The sequence below is a fragment of the Bison bison genome, unplaced genomic scaffold (genome assembly GCF_000754665.1).
Source record: "Bison bison bison isolate TAMUID 2011002044 unplaced genomic scaffold, Bison_UMD1.0 scf7180017864328, whole genome shotgun sequence".
In the NCBI taxonomy this organism is placed as follows: domain Eukaryota; kingdom Metazoa; phylum Chordata; class Mammalia; order Artiodactyla; family Bovidae; genus Bison; species Bison bison.
In genome coordinates this window covers 1,385,836-1,411,570 of record NW_011494900.1, presented here as the reverse complement: position 1 = coordinate 1,411,570, position 25,735 = coordinate 1,385,836, and the positions used below count along the sequence as shown (strand labels likewise).

General features: G+C 39.4%; 1 protein-coding gene across 7 annotated transcripts in view; it reads right to left on the bottom strand.

Moving 5' to 3' along the window:
- PDE4D (phosphodiesterase 4D, cAMP-specific) overlaps positions 1-25,735 on the bottom strand; it is a 1,610,544-nt gene that overhangs the window by 540,734 nt on the left and 1,044,075 nt on the right. The window contains exon 1 of one of the 7 annotated variants that reach the window (XM_010853478.1): positions 4,787-5,127. The exons of the other annotated variants lie outside the window; for them this stretch is intronic. Coding sequence (XP_010851780.1) covers positions 4,787-4,839 — 53 coding nt within the window. The 5' untranslated portion in view covers positions 4,840-5,127. Of the gene's footprint in view, positions 1-4,786; positions 5,128-25,735 lie in introns of those variants that run through there. 7 annotated transcript variants of the gene reach the window in all.

The following is a 25,735-nucleotide window of genomic DNA, read 5'->3' as shown; positions in this document are numbered from 1 at the left end:
ATAAAAGACAATTTTTTTTTTTTTTGCTTTAAAAAATTTCAGTTTATTATGTGTCTCTATAAAAATTCATGTTAAATTAGGTCTTAATATAAAATACCTTAGAGAGACTGTGCCCAAAGAAAAATAGTAGCAGGATGTAAATGTTCTCATGAAAATATAATACATTGATCTAATAAATCCACTTTGTTTATGTCTGTCAGTGATAAAGGTTGTATCCTCTTGGAATTTTTTGTTTGTTTCTTAATCCAGGTCATCACCATCCCTTCCATTTGTTATAGATGTGGCTTCTGAATTATTAACTTTGTACATATTCACTTGCCTTTCTGTACTCCATTTTTCACCAGCCAACCACTATGGTCTCTAAATTCTCCTCGAGTAAATACCAAATCTACTATCTGCCTCCACGTCATTTCCCAACAATCCCCATTTTCTCCCAACCCAAACCTCACATCATATAACTTCTTGGTAAATTCTAGAGAAGTTATCTATTCTAACACCACCCCCCAACTCTTCCCCACCCACTTCTACAATTATATTTATATCCCCCTCTTTTAATCCTGAGGCACCTCTTCCACCTCCCTGTTATAATATTTGATGTACTTTTAATTCTAAATCTATGTTCCTCAGAAGGGAGAAAAGTACATAGCCCATAGTAAGAGTTTAAATACTTGTTAGGCATCAAAGGTTGAATGCTGACTACTATGAGTATGAAGATATGAAGACAGTAACTGATTGTTTATTGAGAATATAAAAGGTTTTTATATTAATTTACATTTCAGATAAGATGCAGCTGGCACTCAGACACATTAAAAAGAATGTTGAATGAAAAGGAATAAGCTTTTGTTGAGAATAAAAGAAAAACCAGGTTGGAATTATTACACTGTATTATCTCCCACATTTACAAATTTATAATTTAACCAAAATAAAGTTCATATAAAGTATATTTCAGAATCAATTCAGCTCCTTAGAGGAAAAAAACCCAGATATTTATTTGGCATAGTCATTGAATGGCTAGCACTAAAATATTTGTTCTTGAACCAAGAATGTAGAAATGCGGGGAAATTAAATTTAGAAGTGTGTTTATTCTAAGTGCAGTTTTAAAGCAAGTCCTATAAATCAAGGTCAATACTCACATATGTGTGCTCGTGGAATTGGAGTGTATTTTATTCTCCTATAAACTCAAAGCTTAGTTACAGTTGCTAGCCACACACAAACAGCTTCACTGAGCGGCTGAACACAGAGGGCAACCAAGGAGCAAGAAGGTGATTCCCCAGTCCTGAGTTACATCCTGGTGCACGTCAGACACTTATTTCTCACATTAACGTACTCAAGCTACCAGGGTAACTCTTAATGCACCAAAGTTATAATTTGAGAAGACCATTTTGTTACCAAAAGTTCTGGAGAAATCACCAGCAATTCTTAACACCTGTTCTTCTTAAAGTGTGAATTTCAGGCAGAGTCTTGTTGAAGGAAGTTGCTTATACCATTTGAGATTAACCGTCTACAAGAGGGGATTCTGAAGTGCCTGCCATTTTCAGAGCACTGGAGAATGTCTTCAATTTACAGAGCGGCTCCACTGCTACAGGTCTGTATGTCAGTTAATCTGAGTAAGAATTATCTTTAAAAGGGACGGGAAAGTTCAGGAGCATAACAACACTGAGTTCCCAACACCCATAAGGCATAAGATTTAGGTTTAGAAACCTTGGAACCAGAACACCTCCTATCATTGTTAATAGGAATATTTAAAAAGCACTATCAGTAGGCTTAACTCCATTCCGGCTCAATTAGCTTGTATATTAAATTAGTCCTAAATGAAAATTCTCTAAATCGGGGCAGTTGGCTTTTGAAATTTATACTAAGCAATACCATTGTCAGTGGCTCTCTTTCTCATTTCTTTTTCCCTTTCCCTTACTCATCTCTCTCTTCTCTCTCTCACACATACACATACCCCTCCTTCATTTTTTCTCACTGCAGAGATGTAAACCAAAGTGTACCTGCAAAAGCACAAAATTTGTGGTCAACCTAGAACATTTAGCAGGTACTGCATTTGTACCTGAAGACTGTAGATATATTCTGTGAATGTTTATAGATAATCTAACATGAATTTATATAGTTATTAAGTATCAGTTTTGAACCATGGAACCATTCCTAGGCTATTTACACAAAATGAGCTCCGCACAGAGCTCACTGGTTCTTTCCATTTGGACGTCGCACATCTGGAAAAAAGGCTGCCCCTAAGAAAAAACCTACATACAAACTTTAAGAAACTACTTTGTAAAAAAAAAAAAAAAAACACTCCCCTTTGTCAAAACAAACTCTTGTAATCATAAACAGGCTTATTTTTTAAGTGCTATGAAAGACCACTGTAGAGCAAAACTCCCGCCCCTCCCCCGCCCCAGGTCGTTCCCGTGCCTCGTGGCGCACAGCAGAGCTGGCTGCATTTCCTGAGGCCCCGGGGCTCATCTTCAGATAAACCTGCTCCAGTAACGTCACAGGGCAAACAGTTCCACGGAAGCCGACTGCACAGCTTTGAAAAACGATCCGCTGATACACAAACCACAATGAGGCAATGAGGAGAAACTCGCTATCACTTTCAATATCAAAGCATGTTTCTCTGAAGGCGTGAATCTCTATCTGGATCTTGACATCAATGACAGCAAAGGGACCAGGCAGGGAAAGAGGCAGATCGACGTCTACTACACACCACTCTCCTGGCGGTTTGACTACAGAACGATAAAACAGAATTCTTGCTAAAAAGACAAGTGTATGTTCTGTGGTACACTTTTTTGCTTTTAAAGTATATATGTATACTTTAAAGTTATGTATACTTTTTGTATTAAAAACATGTATATGTTATTCTTTATAACAATTGCTGTTTCTGGAAGTTAGTTTATCTTGCAGGAAATCTACATGTTGACCAGCCTTGAAAATGAACACAAGAAGCTTTCCCATTGCTTAATATTACTTCTTATTTGTCCTTTTTTGTTTATGTACTCATTCCCCTATTGACAGATATTTTATTCCTTTCCATTTCTATTACCAAGAATTCTATAGGGAGATTTTAAATTTAAAACATTATATTTTTCTTCTTATGCCAAAATGAAAGCTTATAAAAGAAAACACAGGAAAACAGAAATGTGAGTATTTAAAAGTATCTACAATTCTACTTTGAAATAGTTACTGAATGATTTGTTGGTATGTATGTATACAAGTGTGTTCATACATTTATCCTTTCCTCTCTGAGTATAAGCATATATGTCAATCTGAAAATTTACATATATGTAAATAAACAAATGCATCAATTTATAAACATTGGATGGCAGGCTTCTGAAGTATCCAAAACCATATCCAGCAATATCCAACAAAACTTACATTTTTTCAATCTCCAGTGAAAAGTATAATAGGCAAAGAAAACATTTACTTGAAAATTTTCCGTCTAACAATATGCAAGAGGCGGCTTAGTATACTTGATTTAGATGCGATAAAGTGAAATCTAACTTCAAATATTCAAGTCTTCTTGACAAAGAAGAATAAGGCCCATTCTTATTCCTTCAAAAATATGACGTGTTTAAGGAGTTATCTTCAGCTGAAAGGAATAATGTTATGGCCTTGATTCTAAATTGTATACAGTTCCTCCTGTTTTGATTCTCCTATCACAGATATTTAATTAACAAGAATCACACAGCAAGGGATTTTCCTATAATTTGATAGTGTCACCCGTTTCTGAATCATCATACTTCTGATCTATTTTAAAATCAAATGAAAGATAATAGGCTAACATACAACCACCATGGATTAGGAACTGAAAAGAATAAGCCAATTTTAGCCTGTTTTGGATGTACCCCTAGCTTCATTTGAACTTCCTATTTTGCTAACAAAAGTTAGAATTTTCTTTTTCATTAAAAGGCATTTCCTGAGCATCCTTCCATTATACACAAAACATAAAATCCCCACCTCAATCTTTTTTTTTATGAGTTAACCATCAGTCATCATGCACAGTCAACATTATTTATGTATACTTAACGCCAAACTGTGAAGAGGAAGCAGAAGATTCTTGACAATAGGAGTTTGTAAGTTAATAGAAACATTTTGAGTAAGTGACATATTTCAGAACACATACACAAGTGCCAGAAAATAAAGCTACACTTAGTTACACCAGCTCCAGGGATCCTTACAGACATATGATAAAGCTTGGTTGAGAAGGACTGAGGGAACAGTGACAGACTATAAGGGAAAGGGGTGTGGTGTGGGGACTTCAAGCTGGGAGGAAGAGCTAATGGAATGGATGATAGAATCAGGGTATAAACAGAGCTTAATGGCCCGAGTCTAACAAGATGGTGTTAAACGGGGACACATTTGAAGTCCCACCCTGTGGTTAGAGCAAAAGCATCTAACTAAGCAGCTTGGAAGGGAAAAGGAGATGGTGGCCAGGCCAAGCACACTTAGTGAAGTGTGCGTCAACATGTGACACAATAGGTTGGGGCAGCCAAAAAGTCTATGTGATTTCAAGTCACATTCATTGACAACATCCAGAGCAAGGTTAAAAAAACAAGTCTCTCCAACGCTCTGAGCTACCTTAATCATCTGAAATTTGCTCACCTTTGGGGCACATATTTTAAAAAGAATGTTGTGAGACAGGAGTTAGTCTAAAGGAGACTGACCAAGATATGAAAAGATAGATGCCCTAGTGTACAGTTAGTTGGCATAAAAAAATAGAACACATAGCGGACGGATCTAACGATTAAAGATAGAAGAGAGTCTGAAGCGAAAGTGCAATTTCACTTGCCTTGTGTGTCCCCAAGCTTTAGAAGTAGCAGCAATGCTACCTGGAAGAGTCATCGAGGCAGAAGTTGGTTCAGTGAAAGCAAAACCAAGCTGACAACACAGAGCTGGCCAACAACATATAAAAGCTGCTGGGAGGACGGTGAGTTCTCTGTGGAAGCCTCAACAAGACGGTCAGCACTGGCTTGGAAAATTCAAGTCATAGCTTACATTAGCTCTGAACCAGAGGGCATCAGTGTCTTCTTACAACTTGAAAATTCTGATTCAACAGTAAGTTTGTACTTTGTTTTTGTCTTCCTCTATATTTTCAAGTTACCTTCCTTTTAACTAATTAAACTGCTGTACCTTTCACCCCTCAACTTAAATTATTTTACCTTTAAAAATATGTTGACCACTTTAAAGCTTTTAAATTATTAACACTGTATGACCCAAATGTTTGCTAAATTCTCAAAAAGCATCACATCCACTACTGATTTCCCAGCAGGTCTCTCCTGAGGCATGAGATCTGATACTTTTTTCTCAATAGCTTGTCAAACATGATATGCTAAGGCATTAAATCCAGAATAATATGAGTTTATATGGACCTATTAGAATCTGAAGAACATTAAATACTCTGTGGCATGATTTGTAATGAGGTTCAAGATACTGCCCCAATCCATTTTTTTTTTACACATAATATTCCTATGAATTACCTACAATCCTGTTAAACTGCAGATTGTTATACAGTAGGGCTGGAGTAGCATCCAAGAATGTGCATTCTACAAAGTTCTCAAGTGATGTTCATGCTATTGATTCATGGACCACACCCTGAGTAGCAAGGTAAGGCCTATTTCCCATGCAGCATCATTGCAGAATGTTTATTATTACATCAACAATTTCTTTGCCTTATTTATTAACATTTTTCTGACAGATCATAGAGTTCTTTCTTTGAAAAGTAAAATATATGCTATAATAAAGCATAATAAAAATCAGACATGCAGGTTTTTTTCAGGTACTTAAGAGAATGGCTCCCCTGGAGGAGGGCATGGCAACCCACTCCAGTATTCTTGCCTAGAGAATTCCATGGACAGAGGAGCCTGGCAGGGTACAGTCTATAGGGGTACAAACAGTCGGATGTGACTGAAGAGACTGATCACTCATGCATGCAAGAGTAGGACTATATAAAGCCACTGACTTAACCTCCATAATCAGATAATTTGGAAGTATCAGTGGACAATGCCATCAAAATTAATGGTCAATGCTGAACTGAATTAGCAGTCTGATTTTATTTTTATTTACAGTATGTGAATGTCTCTAATAAAATCACAGTATCTTTTTTTATACTGGCACTCAAATTATTATTGCAACAATCCAGGGTCAGATATAATCTGAGATCCCTTTATAACACAAAGCTGTTGGTTGATCATGATGTTGAGGAGATAGGCCCAAAGGACTCAAAAAGTCTGACTGTCCCTAACTTGTTTGCTTTAGATTAAAATTTTAAGTATCTTTCTAAAAATCATGGTATATATTAAATAGTAGTACATTTTTTTCATGTCTTCTCCTATTCTCCTTAAAATACAAAAAAGCAAATAATGTTATTTTTAAAAGGATGTTTATTTCCTCATAGAGAAATCACGTCATACTTTGAGTTTTGAGCCTTTATCCTAATCATCATACATTGTTGCTGGGGGAACTTGGGATATTCCAGAATGCTTACTGCTCTTTTAATGTCCATATTCAGGACCTAGTCATGCAGGGTCATCATCCTAGACTGAGAAGATTTTGGCTTCCTGTCTCTGAAACGTTTTACCCTTCACCTCCTCCAAGTCTTACCCCAAACTCAGTGTGGAAGCCAACTCTATCTAAAATTGCATTTCTCCCTGACACTCCTATTTTTCTCTGTAGCACTTACCACTTCTCAACACACAATATATTTTAGTTATTTTTCTTGACCATTGTCCGTCTTCCCCCTGCATTAGTTTTCTATTGCTACAAACACAGAATTACTACAAACACAGTGGTTTAACAAGGAAAATTTGTTACTTTACAGTTCTGCAGGTTGGAAGTGCACAGTGGTGACAATCACACTCCTCACTGTTAGTCACCAGGCGTATTCACTTCAGTGAAGGTGCAACTGAGAAGTTAAGATATTACAGTGATTCTCAAAGTGTGGTCTCCAGACCAGCAGCATCAGCTTCTCCTGGGGACTTAGCAGAGCAAATGGGTGGTCGGGGAACCACCGACCAACAAGATCAGAAACTGTGGGGAGAGGACCCAGTAATGTGTGTATGACCACCCTTCCTAGAGGTTCTGATGCTCACTAAGGTCTGGGAACTCCTTGGATGAAGTCACATTCCTTACTCTAAAATGCAATGTCTTACTTCTTGTTGATGCTCTGTATGGAAAAGCACAACTGCTTTTGTTAAAACATGAAACTGGAGTCAACAACTGGCTATTCAGACCAAGTCACATCTAAAAAGTATGTGGGCAGGTTATTTTGAAAGCTGAGTATCTGAATCAACTGGATACAGAAAAAGCCTTCCCTGCAACCAAGCATAAAAGCCTCATTTATTCTTCCACAGTTTATATAAATCATCATGCAATATAAGCATTATGTATTATACTAAGAGATGTTCCTGATATTAATAGAAACATGGCATATTTTATTGGAATTCTTCTCTCATATTTTAGATACATTTTCCAGAGGTTGACTTCTTCTCTCAAAAAGAATTAAAAGAGCCTAGGGATGGACACGTGTAAAAGTAAAACCAAGAAAATAAACAAGATTTTAAACTAGCAAACAAACTAGATTTTAAAACTTCCAGAGGCAAAAAAAAAAAAAAAGGGTATTTTCCTCTGTGAGTTATATAAGCACAAAACACAACTATTGTATTGTCTATAGTTTTAATAACTGAAAACACCATTTTACCTACGTAATAAGTACTAAAGTAAAGGTCACGCCAAAGTGCTGGGAGAGCCGGGAGCATGTGATAACTGAGAACCAGGAGCAGGGTCCCAGAAGCGGGACTGTTGAGCTCGCTCTTAGATGGTGAGCTTCCAGGGTGCAGAATGGGATTAAAGATTTTTCGCATCAGAGAAACAATGCACACACAAGAGCACCCCAACATGCAGGGGCCCAGTGGGGTGACCCTGCAGACACTGAATCTGCAGCACACTCGACTTCCTGAGTTTCTGTATACAGAGTGGAAAGTCAATGAGTTGCTAGGCTGTGGATTTTACATATCATGATCACTTGTTAGGAAAATGGGCCTGGCAAAAGTTTCCCAGAGACTCATGTCAGAGAATTCTGGCAATTTCTAATTTAATGAAAGGCAACGCCTAAGTGGAGGGGCATAGATGAAGGCAAGAACTTGAGAGGTGAGTTTGAATGTGATGACCGAGGGTTGGGGGGAGAAATTTGAAGGCAGAATCTTGAAGCTCTTATTAAGTATTTTTTATTGAGTGTGATACTGATTTTACATTAGTTAACCATGTGTAGTGCTGAAGGCTAAGTAAAATTTTAAGCTTAGAAAGAAGGAGGGGAACTCCTTATATATCTAGCTGCTTCAAATGGTCACTTTTCAAAATGACAGAAACACATGGAAAGTAGTATCACTGGGAGGCAGAAAGCAGTTCTATAAGTGGATGCCGCTGAGCCTTTAAATTAGCAGAGTCACAGAAGGTGTTAAATATACCTTCTCCTGGGTCCTGTGCCCAAGAATTCTAATGTCATTGGTCGAGTGTCTGGCCTGGGCATGAGATTTTTAAAAGTGGCCCAAGTGATTTAAGGTGGGTGAGAACCAATGCTTCAAAATATGTGGAGGCTTTTTCAATTTGATAGCTTTAAATTTTCATTCTGTTGATTTGCCTAGCCAAATAATCTGTTGCAATGCTAATAATGCTAAGGGCTTTCCTGGTGGCTCAGACAGTAAAGAATCTGCCTGCAATGTTCGATCCCTGGATTGGGAAGACAAAATATAATATTTATACCCCCTAGGCAAGCTTGTATGCATGTATGCCTGCTAAGTCGCTTCAGTTATGTCAGATTCTTTGAGACTCTACAGACTGTAGCCCACCAGGCTCCTCTGTCCATGGGATTCTCCAGGCAAGAATACTGGAGTAGGTTGCTGTGCCCATCTCCAGGGGACCTTCCCAATCCAGGGATCAAACCCATGTCTCTTAAGTCTCCTGCATTGGCAGGGAGGTTCTTTACCACTAGCTCCACCAGGGAAGCCCTATATACCTGCTAGGGCTGATGCAAAAACGAATGAGTATGTGTACATTGAGCTGGTATTTATCGGGTCTTATTATCAGCACGACTGTTTCAAAACTTTTCTGTAGGGACTATATAAATCATAAAAAATCTTTAGGAAAATACAGCAGAGTGGCAGAATGTCATTTTTATCTTTAACATGGAGGCTATACATTTTTCTTTTCTTTTCTTTTATAACTTTACAATATTGTATTGGTTTTGCCATATATCAACATGAATCCACCTCAGGTATACACGTGTTCCCCATCCTGAACCCTCCTCCCTCCTCATGAACACTATCTGTCAAAACTAAATAAATATATTCTATTTATTGATATAAGATGCATGGATATAGCTTTTAAAAGACATCGGGGGGGGCTGTAAACACAAACCAAAGTCACGTTCATTTGGGGGGGTGTTGACTTTGATTCACAAAATCTTCTTATAGATTACAAATCCTATTAATCCTAAAATTCCTAAGTTGAGTTTGCCTTGTACATACTTGACACTTAAAACTTTGTAAATGATCAATGTGTGTGCAGAGTTAATACATTATACTAACGTTACATTGTTTGGGACAGGGTTGTGCTGAAGAAATTGAGCTCTTCTAAGCCTTAAGAGAGGAGGGGATGGCAACCCACTCCAGTATTCTTGCTTGGAGAATCCCCATGGACAGAAGAACCTGGCAGGCTGCAGTCCATGGGGTTGCAGAGTCAGACACTTAGACTGAGCGACTAAGCACAGTACAAGCCTTAAGAAGGCTTCCCACATGGCTCAGTGATAAATAATCCGCCTGTCAATGCAGGAGACAAGAGGTTTGATCCCTGGTTGGGAAGATCCACTGGAGAAGGAAACGGCACCCCACTCCAGTCTTCTTGCCTGGGAAATCTCATGGATAGAAGAGCCTGTTGGGTGACAGTGCAAGGAGTTGCAAAAGAATCTGGCACAACTTAGCGACTAAACAGCAACAACAAGCCTTACGGAACAGATGACCTGAACTCAGCAGCCAGAAAGTCTGCGTAGACATGTAACTACCATGTTCTGAAATAGGAAAAATATCTAAACATTTCTTCAGGGCACTGACATAAATATGAGTTTTCAAATTATTAGAGGAAATAGAAGAAAAAATGGTGGGAGTCAAAAATAAGAAATAAAAAAAGAGAAAATATCAACATAAGAGACTCAGTGGACTACATTTTGAGATATAAAGATATAAACTAAAAGCATAAATAATGGTAATTTTGGATACACGAATGTGGAGTACATCATGAGAAATGCTGGGCTGGAAGAAGCACAAGCTGGAATCAAGATTGCCGGGAGAAATATCAATAACCTCAGATTTTCAGATGATGCCACCCTTAAGGCAGAAAGTGAAGAGGAACTCAAAAGCCTCTTGATGAAAGTGAAAGAGGAGAGTGAACAAGTTGGCTTAAAGCTCAACATTCAGAAAACTAAGATCATGGCATCTGGTCCCATCACTTCATGGGAAATAGATGGGGAAACAGTGTCAGACTTTATTTTTCTGGGCTCCAAAATCACTGCAGATGGTTACTGCAGCCATGAAATTAAAAGACACTTATTCCTTGGAAGGAAAGTTATGACCAACCTAGACTGCATATTCAAAAGCAGAGACATTACTTTGCCAACAAAGGTCCGGCTAGTCAAGGCTATGGTTTTTCCTGTGGTCATGTATGAATGTGAGAGTTGGACTGTGAAGAAAGCTGAGTGCCGAAGAATTGATGCTTTTGAACTGTGGTGTTGGAGAAGACTCTTGAGTGTCCCTTGGACTGCAAGGAGATCCAACCAGTCCATCCTAAAGGAGATCAGTCCTGGGTGTTCATTGGAAGGACTGATGCTAAAGCTGAAACTCCAGTACCTTGGCCACCTCATGCGAAGAGTTGACTCATTGGAAAAGACTCTGATGCTGGGAGGGATTGGGGGCAGGAGGAGAAGGGGACGACAGAGGATGAGATGGCTGGATGGCATCACCGACTCGATGGACATGAGTTTGAGTAAACTCTGGGAGTTGGTGATGGACAGGGAGGCCTGGCGTGCTGCAATTCATGGGGTCGCAAACAGTCAGACACGACTGAGCGACTGAGCTGAACTGAACTGAATGTGGAGTGTATCTATACAGATAAAATTATATCTGTAGTGTGTGACTGGAAAGGGTAACTTTTACCTATTCTAAAGTTTTTCAACAAAGATGTTGGCATTACCCAGGTCATGGTCCGATTCAGATTTCTCATCTCTGTGTTCTTGTAAGATTTAACTCCTTCCACTTGTCCCAGTCTCTTAGATCTCCCCTTACACAGCACATTTCTAAGGCCTATATTCAACTTACCCTTGCAGGCTTTTTAAAAAGAACTTTTGTTTTTTCTTCATATGCTGTTTACTGTGTACCTACTGCAGTGAATGCCATTATGGAAAATACAAATAAGTCTGCATTTCTGTATTCTTTGTGAATAAGTTAATCTGTTTACTACCATAAATTTGAAGTTATGGGCAAACTATATGAAGTAGGCTGCTGCTGCTGCTAAGTTCCGTCAATCGTGTCTGACTCTGTGCGACCCCATAGACGGCAGCCCACCAGGCTCCCCCGTCCCTGGGATTCTCCAGGCAAGAACACTGGAGTGGGTTGCCATTTCCTTCTCCAATGCATGAAAGTGAAAAGTGAAAGTGAAGTCACTCAGTCGTGTCCGACTCTTAGCGACCCCATGGACTGCAGCTTACCAGGCTCCTCTGTCCATGTGATCTTCCAGGCAAGAGTCCTGGAGTGGGTTGCCATTGCCTTCTCCAATATGAAGTAAGACTCAGTTCTAAATATAATATTACTTCATATATTTTGTCTACAAGATAGTATATGAACCACTTGGTAAGCTGCAATAAGGAAATGGCAACCCACTGCAGTGTTCTTGCCTGGAAAATCCCATGAACAGAGGAGCCTCGCGGGCTACAATCCATAGCATTACAAAGAGTCAGACATGACTGGGCACACAGCACACACACACAATAAAGATCCACCCCAAATTTAAATAGGCTTATCTTAAATCTACAGATTTAACATAATTCAGAAGATAGTTAAATACACACATGTGTATTTACATACATATACCACGCGTGCATGCATGCATAGTCACTTTAGTGGTGTCTGACTCCTTGCAACCCTATGGACTGTAGCATGCCAGGCTTCTCTGTCCATAGGATTCTCTAAGCAAGAATACTGGAGGGGTTGCTGTGCCCTCCTCCAGGAGATCTTCCTAACCGAGGGATAGAACCCCCTTCTCTTACATCTTCTGCATTGGCAGGCCGGTTCTTCATCACCAGCGCCCCCTGGGAAGCATATACACATTGATATTTTTGCTGAACGGCTAAGACAAAGTCATGATCCTATAAGAGGATGACTAGCTGGAATAAAGCATTTCTTAGAGATAATAAGGGCTCTGATGATCTGAAATAGGAAAAAGATCTCAGGAAAAGAGAACAAGACTTGGGAAACAAGCTTTAACAGTTTTGATCAGCCAATTCTGATCTGTCCAGTTTTAACCTACATCATGTATGAGCAGGAACTCTGTATTTCAAACAGAAGCCTCACAATTATTCGTCAGAAAAAGCTTAAACATCACAAGAGTAGGCTTTAGTAGTGTCTACTCAACAGACCAAAGTAATGCAAGTGTCAAAAACACTGCATCATCAGAAATATATTATACATGATCCCTGCTGCTGCTGCTAAGTCACTTCAGTCGTGTCCGACTCTGTGAGACCCCATAGATGGCAGCCCACCAGGCTCCTCCGTCCCTGGGATTCTCCAGGCAAGAATACTGGAGTGGGTTGCCAGTTCCTTCTCCAATGCATGCATGCATGCATGCTAAGTTGCTTCAGTTGTGTCTGACTCTGTGCAACCCTATGGACAGCAGCCCACCACACTCCTCCATCCACAGGATTCTCTAGGCAAGAATACTGGAGTGGGGTGCCATTTCCCTAATGTTTCTAATTTGGTAACTTGCAAATATTCATGGGACTTAACCACTCAAAATTTTGCAGATGACAATGCTTGCTCTCATTATTTCTGAAGACTAGTTGAAATTTACGTGTCTGTATATTAAGTTCTCTTATATTTTTTGGTTTCTTAAAAATAAAATAACTTGAAATGTTCCATAATTATGAAGAGAATGTTATGTAAAGCTGTACAGAGTAGTTCATGATTTATATGAGATTTTTCTTTAGTTGTTGACAAACAACACTTGTACATGCAGTTATTCAGTCAAATGAGATGCCTTGAACCTCTTTTTAAATATGACAAAAGAGACTCCTAAAGTTCTAATTTAAATGTTCTATTAAAAAATGTACTGCCATAACATTATTGAAAATTAAGGGGAGTTGTGTGGTAAACATAATTCTTCTCTCTCAAAATGTGAATACATGTTTTACCCTTTAGCTATTATATTAATCTCTTCAATATTTTAGTATTGCTCTCACTGAACAAGAATTCTAAAGTATTTTACTGGTACAGGGAAATGACCCCTAATGTAAAGGAAGGTAAGAATATTTAAACTAGGGTTATATCATTCTAGTTTCCTTGTATTTTCCATTGTTGAAATAAAACACCAACTGAAAGGTAATGTGTGGGTATGTTTCACTGAGGAAATCAAATTGCTTTCTAGGGTTTCTGGCTGAAAAATTCAATGGTTCTAAATTTCACTTAGTACTTAATACTGACATCTAGAGTACAGCCCAATTCAGGGAACTACACCCAATCTCCTGGAATAAACCATAATAGAAAAGAGTATAAACAATGTATATATGTGTGTAACTTAGTCTTTTAGCTGTATAGCAGAAATTAACACAACACTGTAAATCAACTGTACTTCTATTTAAAAAAAAAAAAAAAACAGAGTAGTGTCCAATAGCTATGGGAGTAATCAAGGATCATAAAGAAAGTTCTTTGGCTGTAGCTTCTGCATGATAAAGCATAGAAAACATTTATGAGGGCAGAGTAACTTAAGAGAAGAGCCCAGATCACTTGTGTCCCAGACCTACTTTGCATTTCCAACAGCATGTTGGTCATCTCTGCTTAGATAACCAAAGAATTCTCAGACTCAGCATATCCAAATGGAACAAATCATTTCACTCTCACACCTGCCACCCCTCCTGCAGCACTAGCTCAAAGAATGATTCTAGTTGCTCCCACACGTAATGAATCATCAGGTCCCACTGAATCTACTAGTGAAATAGCTGTTTCCCAAATCTTTTCAATTCTATCTATCTCCATCTTGCTGCTGCTCCAAGCAATGAATACTTGTTGTCTGAAATATTACAACAGGGTCTCCACTGACCTCCCTTCCTCCAACATCGGGCTTCTCCAATCCAGTCTCTGGAATGAGGGAAAAATCCTACAACTTCAGAGGCTTTCCATCTTGTAGAATAAAGTCCAAAATTCTTACCATGGGTGGTGGCAAGGCTTTTTCTTTTTCTTTTTAAATTTGTTTCCAGTATCATCTCTCATCTCTTTCTAGAACCTATACAGTCACCATCTGCCCTGCAAGCTCCACCAAGATGAAGCCATGTTCAGTCACATGATGGCACCCAAAATACACTGCCTTTGGCCTTTGCACATGCTCTTTTCTCAGTCTGCCCCTGCTTTATCTGACTAATTTCTATTAGCCTTGTAAGTTCTAGTGCCTTTTCTTTTTTTTTTTTCTAGTGCCTTTTCTATGAGCCACTCCTGACCACCCATGCTCAATCCAGGAGAGCGGCTCTCACCGGGGCAGCTCATCACGTATTCTGTCTTGGGGCTAAAAGTTACTACACTTCAATCAAAGTGGCTTGTTTAATCATCTAGCTTTACCACTGGATCTCTGGCTTCACAAGAACCATTGCTGTGACGTCTTGCTCATTTTTCCAATGCTAACATATTAAGTCCATGGTAGCTATTCACAACTATTTGCTAAATGAACAAATCCAAATGGAGTTACCTACCACGGAGTTCAGATTTCTGTTTATTCCCTTAGCTGTCTGATCAAAGTACTACAGGAAATAGTACAGGCTAATTAGTTACAGTTTATTATAAAGTTTCCTTCCCACTATACACGTTTTATCACCACCCCCTCCAAAAAATTCAATCATTTGCTAACTTTGACCCTGCTTCTTTTAGTATTGGTAAGAACTGTAGCAACCATATTATACTTAAGAAAATTAAATTACTAATATCAGTCTACCCATTTCTCCAAGAAAATGAAATTATTTCTCTACGGAATTAAAACACCATTTCCTTGAACTAGATGAAGCCAATTTTCTTTTGTGTTTCCTGCCTCAAAAAAGAATATGTGTCTAGACAGAATATGAGTGAAGTTTTTCCATGAGATACCCTTTTCCACTACAATAAACGCCATTAATCCTACACAATGACATGAATACCTCACCATACCTCCCCATGGGGTTGCAGAGAGTCAGACACAATTGAGCACACATGCACACTCACACACCTCCCTGTTTACTTCTTAATTTCCAACTGAAAAAAAAAAAAAGGTGAAAAAATTCAAACCCTTATTTCCAAACACAGAATTCTGATTAAAGGAAAAAAAAAAAAAAAACACTATGGATTTACCTGTTTCTTCAAATTTCTAAATATTGTCATAATTCATTTGCTGAATCATTTTTGTTCTACATACGCCTTGTGGCAGTGGTTCTCAGACTTTAGCACATATCAGAATCTCCTAAGGGCTTTGAAAAACACATGTTTCTGGGCCCACCTCCAGAGTTTCTGACTCATTAGGCCTGAAACTGGACCAAAGAATTTGCATTTCTAGGGAGTTCTCAGGTGATATCAATGGGGACCACACTTAGAAATGTAAGTGATTCATGCAGCTTATGGTAAACAACTACATTCTGTCTCCATCTATGTATTTCTAACATGACAGTTTGACATGTCCTAGCCCACTCACCCTTCCTGCTTATTTTTGGTCATCAGCATCTAACTCAGTTTTGCTACCTACTATGTGGAGCATATGCTGGGAGGGATTGGGGGCAGGAGGAGAAGGGGACGACAGAGGATGAGATGGCTGGATGGCATCACTGACTCGATGAACGTGAGTATCAGTGAACTCCGGGAGTTGGTGATGGACAGGGAGGCCTGACGTGCTGCGATTCATGGGGTCACAAGGAATCGGACACGAATGAGCGACTGATCTGATCTGATCTGATGTGAAGCATGCACCCAATACTGAAACTTAAGAGACATAAGAGTACATCATTTTTCTTAAAAAGAAGAGGTCTCTTTCTGCAAGCTGAATAATAAAAAACTAAATGGAAAACAACCTGAAGCTTGCTCTAAGACTGTTACCTTCAATGGCAAACACGTTCTGCCTCAACTGTGATTTCTTTGTTCAGAAGCCAAGCTGGTAATTAAGCTGGCACAGGAGGAGAAGCCATTTGTCTAATGTGATGATAGTGTAGCCCTCAGTATACCCTGGAACAATGAGGGCCTCACAGAAACTCATTCCAAGTTCTAGTTCCTTCTCTCTTCTTGCTGCATAATGGTGGCTGCTCATTCTGAATTCTCAGAGGACAAAGGAAGGGGAAGATGCTCAATCCTGTCACATCCTCCCCCATTTAAACCATTTATAGCCTCAACTTAAAGGAGCAATTTGAAGTCATCGTCTTTAAACACTGCAGAACTAATTGTGAAATCCACAAATGATGTGACATTCGTGGAATCTCTCTGTTTCAAAGGCTTCCATTGCCTGTAGGTTTGTCTGTCACAGCACTGTGCTCAGAAGAGCAAGGTGAAAACCTTGTCTTGAATTGGGCTTGGGAGGAGGGTTACTTTTGTCTTGTAGCCTCTCTCTTTCAATCTTCTTCTTAGAAAGATGCGATGTCTCAGAGTTTTAATGTTCATCAGTTTTGGCATCAATAGGCTGCAGTCCATGGGGTCGCTAAGAGTCGGACACGACTGAAGTGACTTAGCAGCAGCATGTTAAGTAAACAGTCTCATAATTTAAAGAAAAGGATGCCCTTAGTAATGGCTTCTGAAGAAATTAGGCACACCTACTGTGACCATTTCAAAGGACTATGTAAGCTCCCACTTTCTGAAGGTTCTTTCAGAAAGGGGACTCTGTCTAATTCATTGCATTATCTGTAAAATGTAACTATAAGTATTGTGTGATGCACAATAAAAATTAAAGAAGTGAGATTGCTGGGAGAAATATCAATAACCTCAGATATGCAGATAACACCACCCTTATGGCAGAAAGTGAAGAACTAAAGAGCCTCTTGATGAAAGTGAAAGAGGAGAGTGAAAAAGTTGGCTTAAAGCTCAACATTCAGAAAACTAAGATCATGGCATCTCGTCCCATCACTTCATGGCAAATAGATGGGGAAACAGTGGCTGACTTTATTTTGGGGGGCTCCAAAATCACTGCAGATGAATGACTGCAGCCATGAAATTAAAAGATGCTTTACTCCTTGGAAGGAAAGTTATGACCAATCTAGACAGTATATTAAAAAGCGGAGACATTACTTTGCCAACAAAGGTCCGTCTAGTCAAGGCTATGGTTTTTCCAGTAGTCATGTATGGATGTGAGAGTTGGACTGTAAAGAAAGCTGAGCACCAAAGAACTGATGCTTTTGAACTGGTGTTGGACAAGACTCTAGAGTCCCTTGGACTGCAAGGAGATCCAACCAGTCCATCCTAAAGGAGATCGGTCCTGGGTGTTCCACTGGAAGGACTGATGTTGACACTCAAACTCCACTTTGGCCACCTGATGCGAAGAGCTGACTCATTTGAAAAGACCCTGATGCTGGGAAAGATTGAGGGCAGGAGGAGAAGGGGATGACAGAGGATGAGATGGTTGGATGGCATCACCAACTCGATGGACATGAGTTTGGGTAAACTCTGGGAGTTGGTGATGGACAGGGAGGCCTGGCATGCTGCAGTCCATGGGATCGCAAAGAGTTGGACATGACTGAGCGACTGAACTGAACTGAACATGATACCAAAATTCATAAATTAAATGTTACCAAAACAGAGATTGCTCCTACAAATGAAGGAAACAAATCAGAAGATTTCTTACTAGAATATAACCTCCTCTAACCTCCCATCTATAAATATCAGATTCTGGCAACAATATAAATATACAGTTACATTTTAGGACTTAAACCCCTGGTTTTATACTCAAAAAATGTCCAAACTAGTAAAACATTTTCCATTTAAATTGTCTGCCCATTTATAAATGGAAAGGAATTCCCCATGAGACAGCTCTCTTTATAGAGGGAATATAGCATTGTATAGAAAGGGAATATAATTCTTAAGCCAACAAACATGACTGCCTTTGTTTTTTAACACCAACCGTTTCCTCAAAGCATCATTTCCATTTTGCAGGCATATCAGCTTCTAGAACTTCATAAAGCCTTCAGCTGAGTCTACACACTGCAGCCTCAGCCTATCTGTGTTCATGAAAGAATCCTTCTAGGGAGGGATCCATTCTAAGAACATCAGTTGCAACTAGGTCACACCACTCAGATCTGGATCTAGAGGTCAGCTGTGACTTCTGGCTCCTGTGTAACCAACTCCTCTTTCAGATTACCCAGACCTCTAAGGTCCACTTCATGGACACTAGAACATGCATCACACATTCAAATTACGAGCGCTTCATACGAGGCTTTATTGCCAGATCTAGCTCTGAATCTCTTATAATCCAAGAAAGCCTAATTTAAGCCAGGTTCTCTGATGCCCTTTGGATATTGTTCCTCTAATGTCACAAGACCAATCTCGAGGGACAAGGAGGTTATCCCATGTCTCTTTTAGCACCGGAGTTCCATTTCCTTCTGTCAAGTTCTGATTTCTCTCTCAGTACCTGTTGCTGAAATCCCATTGAGCCCCTTATAGACACCTAAGTCCTAACAAGGTACAATTTTGCTGTCCTAAGTTCATGGGTTGTGTGTACCACTTCACTACATAAAGAAGAGCATTCTTAAGTTTTATTCACAGAAGACTTGTTATCCCCCAACCCCCTAGCATGAAAGAAGAGTTGAGGGGAGAAGAAAAGGCTGTGATTTTATTTTTTTCCTCCATCTATACCTCACTGCTTGGTAGCATCTTTCCTGAAAGGCTAGACCTTGACCTTCCAGGAAAAATGACCTTGAATCAGGTCAGAGTGTTAAGTGTCAACATGAAGAATTCACACTTGGCAGCGTCAACTGTTTTTCAAGTATTACCTAAAAGTCAGCTTATGTGCTTTTACAGAGCAAAATTTTGTGAGTACAATATGTAGCTAGGCTTCTTGAGATTTTCAGAATGACAGTACCTTTTAAGGAATTAAGAGGGCTTCCTGAAAGTCATAAAAAAATGAGAAAGCAAAACATGTCTTCCCTATATAAAGAACCTTAGAAAACAGTGTGTTAACATGTAGCTTAATGTCATGAAACGAACAAAACTGGAGAAGGTAGAGCAGAGCTGTGTTGAGTATTTGTTGACTTTCTTACCTTAATTTGAAGGATCCCTACTCACTAAATGTTATTCATAGTTCTTACTACAAAAATCATTAATTTATTTTTTAAAGTAGATTTTCTTACTTTGGGAGATCAGGAATGAGCCAACCTTCTTATATTTATGATATGACAGTGAAAAAAAAATTTTTTTAATATACCCAGAGGCTATTTTCGGAGAAGGCCATGGCACCCCACTCCAATACTCTTGCCTGGAAAATCCCATGGATGGAGGAGCCTGGTAGGCTGCAGACCATGGGGTCGCTAAGAGTCGGACACGACTGAGTGACTTCATTTCACTTTCACAAGTTCATGTTTAGGGTTCAGGGCATAATAATGATGGCAGCAAGCACATTGTACAAAGGACAGGAATTGGGGTGGGGAGGGCACTGAAGATGTCCTTGGTGGTGAAACATGTTGCTACAGAATAATATAATGGACGAACTCTCGTATCCAGAGAGGACCAAATGGATGTACTCTTTCAGCACTCCTGTAAGAACTTTCCCATGTCATTTCTGCACAGAGCTTTATTTCATGGAAAAGTTACCATGATTTTTTAACACATTTATCATCTCCTCACACCACGTACTTTCACATTTTAATTGTAAAATGCACGCATCAAAAATGTTTGGCATACCATGTGCTATATATTACACACTTATATATTTCTAAAATCCTGAACAAATCTCTCACCAAGTTCTGTTTAAAATAAAAACACAAGCCCAGTCAAGCATGATAGAATATCCACTCACAGAAGGCCAGTACCTACCCTACAGGTGATGCAATTTGAAATTTTGTGGAAATGACTTTGAAAACTAACTATGCAAGATAGAAGAGCAAAGGCAGGCTACAATAATACTTCCTTCACTGGACAACATTATAAGGCCTCAGAAATGAGATGTCCAAACCTCTTCTAGAAATAAAAATCAATTGAGAAGAGCAGCCCAGAAAGCATTAATGTAATCAGTCTGCATGCTGCCATCTAACTTACAATCCATGACAAGTTGAGCCAAGTGGGAGTTATTTACATTTGTTCTTCTGGTATAATAGAAGGGAGGAGAGCGAAAAGGATTTGCTGAATCAGATTGTGTTTGACTGAGGAGTGACAGGGAAGTTTTCTTCAATTAATAGCAAACTGCATAACTTGAGCTAATGCCAGCTGGGCTTTCGTCATGAAGTGACACCGAAATAAATGATTCTGTACTCAGGGACTGACTGGGAGGCAGTGAACTCATCCAAAGATGGAGCAGGGACAGGGGTGGGCGATAATACCACCTGAATTTTAGGAGCCTATTCTGGCAACTGTTTTAACAACACTGAGTTCATGTTTATTGTTAAAGGTCCATAAGAATCCATTTAGGCACAAAGATCTACTTGAATTCTTAGAAGGGGAGAACCAAAGAAGGTAGAGATGGTCTCATTAAAGTCATGTTGATTTCTTTCACTGATAAGTGAAATTCACTTTTATATTTATGTCAACCTGGCCGGGGGGTGGGGAGCAGGCAAAAGGGTTTTATTAAAGGCATCCACATTCTTGAGGAGGAAAACAATGGCTATGACATAAAAGAAACCTAGTGTAGATTGAAAGCAATCAAATGCCTGCTAGTACATTCAGAAAAACTGAACAGGCCCAGCTGTTGGGATTTTTCCAGTGAGGTGCCTGTCCCGGTGGTCACAAGTCCATGTGTCTCCTGGCTGCCGAGTCACATTCCCGTCTGTCTGGATGGAAGGGCGCCCACCCACAAGCCAGACCTTTTCATTACAGGAAAGTTTCCGAGGTTCCTTGGGTCAGGCAAACTCCACTTCCCCATCGCATCATGTAAACACCTCTTCTATGGGGATTTCTTACAGAAAAATCCACTTGAAAGCATCTAATCAAAGAAATGGAAGTCAGAAAGCCAGAGCTCCACAGGAATCTAGATATGACAATATGGGCAGAGAAAGAGCCCTCCAAAGAGGAAGCAACAGCAGCTTGACCTGTGAATTCTTTGCTATCTGTCTGCTCCCTCGACTTTCAAACCGTAGCCCTGGAAATATAAACACATAATTCTAAACATTCACAGGCCTGCGGCAGCAAAAGACCACAGGCCAGCTTCACAACTGGGGCATGCAGACCATAAATCCTCTCATGGCAGGAGTGGGGTGGGGCGGAAATGGACCGTCACCATTCCGCACACTGCATCAAAGGAAACTGGGCACAAGGAAGAGGCCATTGGCAGCCAATCCTGGGATTCTCTCATTCATAGAAGAAGGATCCCAAAGGCTGAATTACCCAGGTGACGTTAGTTCTACCCATGCCAGCAGGCAAACGCTACCAGACTGCCAAAGGCCACAGTTGCTCTGGATTTGGGCAGAATTTTCTTGTCTCTAAGTGTATACAGAGAGGAGGGCTATGGGGAAAGTGCTTCTCACCAACTCCAGTCCTGAGTATTCCTACCCTACTTGGATTTTAGAGCAGGACTCAGGGGACAAGGATCCCAGGATGTGACTCTAAATATGTCAGCATGAGAGAGAAACCTAATCGAGCCACATGAAACTGATGAGAAGCAGTCTTTGCTGATCCCACATAGATAGGAGAGGGTAAAACAAGAAGCCCCACTGCTATTACTTACTTTCAGGGCAACAGAGAGCGATTCCGACCACCGCATGGTAATCTGAGCCACTGCTGTTGTTCAGGCACTGAGCTGTGTCAGACTCTTTGGAGACCCCATGGACTGTAGCCCACCAGGCTCCTCTGTCCTTGGGATTTCCCAGGCAAGAATATTGGAGTGAGTTGCCATTTCCTTCTCCAGGGGATCTTCCCGACCCAGGGATCAAACCTGCATCTCCTGCATTGGCAGGTGGCTTCTTTACCACTGAGCCACCAGGGAAGTGTCAGACTGTGCTATTAATGGCTGGTTAGTCTGGGAGATCCTAAGGTAGTAAGTAAATGCTGTCTCCATGGTGAGTTACTTAGGGGAGGTGATCTATCAGGAAGTTGGATTAACAAGTGCTTCTTCAAATGTCATCTGTAGTGTCAATGGGTGGCCTAAGGCTAACTACCATCCAGGTCAACAGTCTACAGGCAGAACAGAGGCACGGTTTCTCAGCATGAGTACTGCACGATGATGACTCCCAAGTATTAGTTCATTTCCTTCAACATATTGACTCTATATTGCTTATATGTGGAATCTAAAAGTAAATATGATAAATAAAACAATTTTTATGATACAAATGTACTAATATAGAAAATAGACACACAGACATAGAAAACAAAGTTATGGTTACCAAAGGGGAAAAGAGGGGAAGATAAATTAGGGCTTTGGAATTAACATACACACTACTTATATATGAAATAGATAACCAACAAGGACCTACTGTATAGCACAGGGAACTGTGCTATATATATTTTTGAATATATATATATATTCAAAATTTTGTAATAAACTATAAGGGAAAAGAACATGAAAAATAGACATAAGCATGCATAACTGAAGCACTTTGCTGTATATCTGAGATCAACACACTGTAAATCAATTATACTTCAATGAAAAATAAAATTAAAGAAAAGAAAAAAACACAAACTGACTCTAAGATGAAGTATTTAATTTTCTAGCACTCTCTACATCACAACCAAATATATGAATGAAAAAATAAAATTTTGATTGTTAACATCTGAGTTTTGTTTTTGTCATCATTGCTTTGGAACAGACAAAGCCTTTATTTGTAGACCTGGAACAAATTATACATATGGATGTATTAACAGTCTCTCTTAGTGAAACGGGAATACATATAGTTTATAAAACATAAACCATATACAGTCTTGCTTCTTTCATTCAGGGATTGATTTGTCTATGGGTGAATCAGCATGTCTTCCATCTTTTCCTTTTGACATGCTTTTTATAATAAAATAAGTAATTGCAGAAGTGCAAAAAGTATGTCCCAGGCTTGATGCTACATAACTTTTATACATTTTCATCTCTAAACCTAGCAGGTTATTGTCCATATACAGACAAAACGACAGAGGTTCAGTGGTAAAAAAAAGATACACCAAAATGTTGCTCCTTCCAAGAAGGTTTACTTGATGAAACAGCCTAACTTAAGAGATGTTCATGTACTTTCCTTTTATCCCAGCATTTTTTATCATTCTTTTCATAAGCTTTACACTTGCCTATCTTCCTTGTAAACTGTGATTTCCTTAAAGGTGGGGATTGCATCTTATTCACCTTTTTACCCTCAGCGTCCTGAACAGTGCTGGCAGCTGGTGAAAACTAGGAATGTCAGGAGTAAATAGAAGCCATGCATCCAGGAAAAACAACACTGGACTTCAATGCAGAAATGTCAGATTTCAAAACCTACCGAGCAAAAAATGTTGGGAGTTTATCTGACATTTGGCAAAAGAATGGCTGTTGAGGTTAGTTTAGCCAGTTTCATTCTAGAGAGTTAATGACCAAGAGATTCTCAAGAAATACTTGTAGACAGAATTTACGTATCCAAGTTATCTCTATTTCCCCAAACCATAGGTAAGTGGAAATTGAAGATACAGATAAAAATCAGCCTGAATAGAAGAATCAGAGTTTTTATTAAACACAAAAATGAGCATTTACTTCATTCAATCATATATTGGCTTCTCACCTGGATTACAAGAGAAATATTCCAACATCAATTTTACTTTGAAAAACTATATTCAGTAAAACTATAAGTGCTCTCTACAGGAAAAATTCTAGTTTTTCCTTCCTGTACAATGCATAATGTAAACACAATCATGATGGCATTTCCTTTCACAGCATCAGCCATTTAAAAACATAAACCTTTGAAGAACACGGATTTTGACAAACTTAGTAAAATAGCTTTAAATCCTGTGAAAAGAGACTGCAGGCACCAAACCTGTGACTGATTTTTAGGAGTAGCTTCCCTGATGAAGCCTAATTCTAGCTTATTCCAAGTCCCCATTCTCCCTGCTCTTACTCTACTTGGAGGAACTAATGTTAATTATTAAACCAAAAAAATCAAATTAAAAAGGTGAACAATAGGCAGAAGACAGTTGTTTGGCTTAAAATGTAACCAATTTAGCTAAAACAAAGGCAGTTTAGCTTCTCCCACCAGGCACAGTAGGTACCCAGCCCAGGGCCCAGAAAACTTTTAGGAGCCCAAGAAAATGTTTTAATTTCATTTAAAATCAGAAATGAAATTAATGTAATCCATCTTAGATTATCTTAGAAGATATTAAGAAGAGATGGCAAGAATACACAGAAGAACTGTACAAAAAAGATCTTCACGACCCAGATAATCACAATGGTGTGATCACTGACCTAGAGCCAGACATCCTGGAATGTGGAGTCAAGTGGGCCTTAGAAAGCATCACTAGGAACAAAGCTAATGGAGGTGACGGAATTCCAGTTGAGCTATTCCAAATCCTGAAAGATGATGCTGTGAAAGTGCTGCACTCAATATGCCAGCAAATTTGGAAAACTCAGCAGTGGCCACAGGACTGGAAAAGGTCAGTTTTCATTCCAATCCCAAAGAAAGGCAACGCCAAAGAATGCTCAAACTACTGCACAATTGTACTCATCTCACACGCCAGTAAAGTAATGCTCAAAATTCTCCAAGCCAGGCTTCAGCAATATGTGAACTGTGAATTTCCTGATGTTCAAGCTGGTTTTAGAAAAGGCAGAGGAACCAGAGATCAAATTGCCAACATCTGCTGGATCATGGAAAAAGCAAGAGAGTTTCAGAAAAACATCTGTTTCTACTTTATTGACTATGCCAAAGCCTTTGACTGTGTGGATCACAATAAACTGTGGACAATTCTGAAAGAGATGGGGATACCAGAACACCTGACCTGCCTCTTGAGAAATTTGTATGCAGGTCAGGAAGCAACAGTTAGAACTGGACATGGAACAACAGACTGGTTCCAAATAGGAAAAGGAGTTTGTCAGGCTGTATATTGTCACCCTGTTTATTTAACTTATATGCAGAGTACATCATGAGAAACGCTGGACTGGAAGAAACACAAGCTGGAATCAAGATTGCTGGGAGAAATATCAATAACCTCAGATATGCAGATGACACCACCCTTATGGCAGAAAGTGAAGAGGAACTCAAAAGCCTCTTGATGAAAGTGAAAGTGGAGAGTGAAAAAGTTGGCTTAAAGCTCAACATTCAGAAAACGAAGATCATGGCATCCAGTCCCACCACTTCATGGGAAATAGATGGGGAAACAGTGGAAACAGTGTCAGACTGTATTTTCTGGGG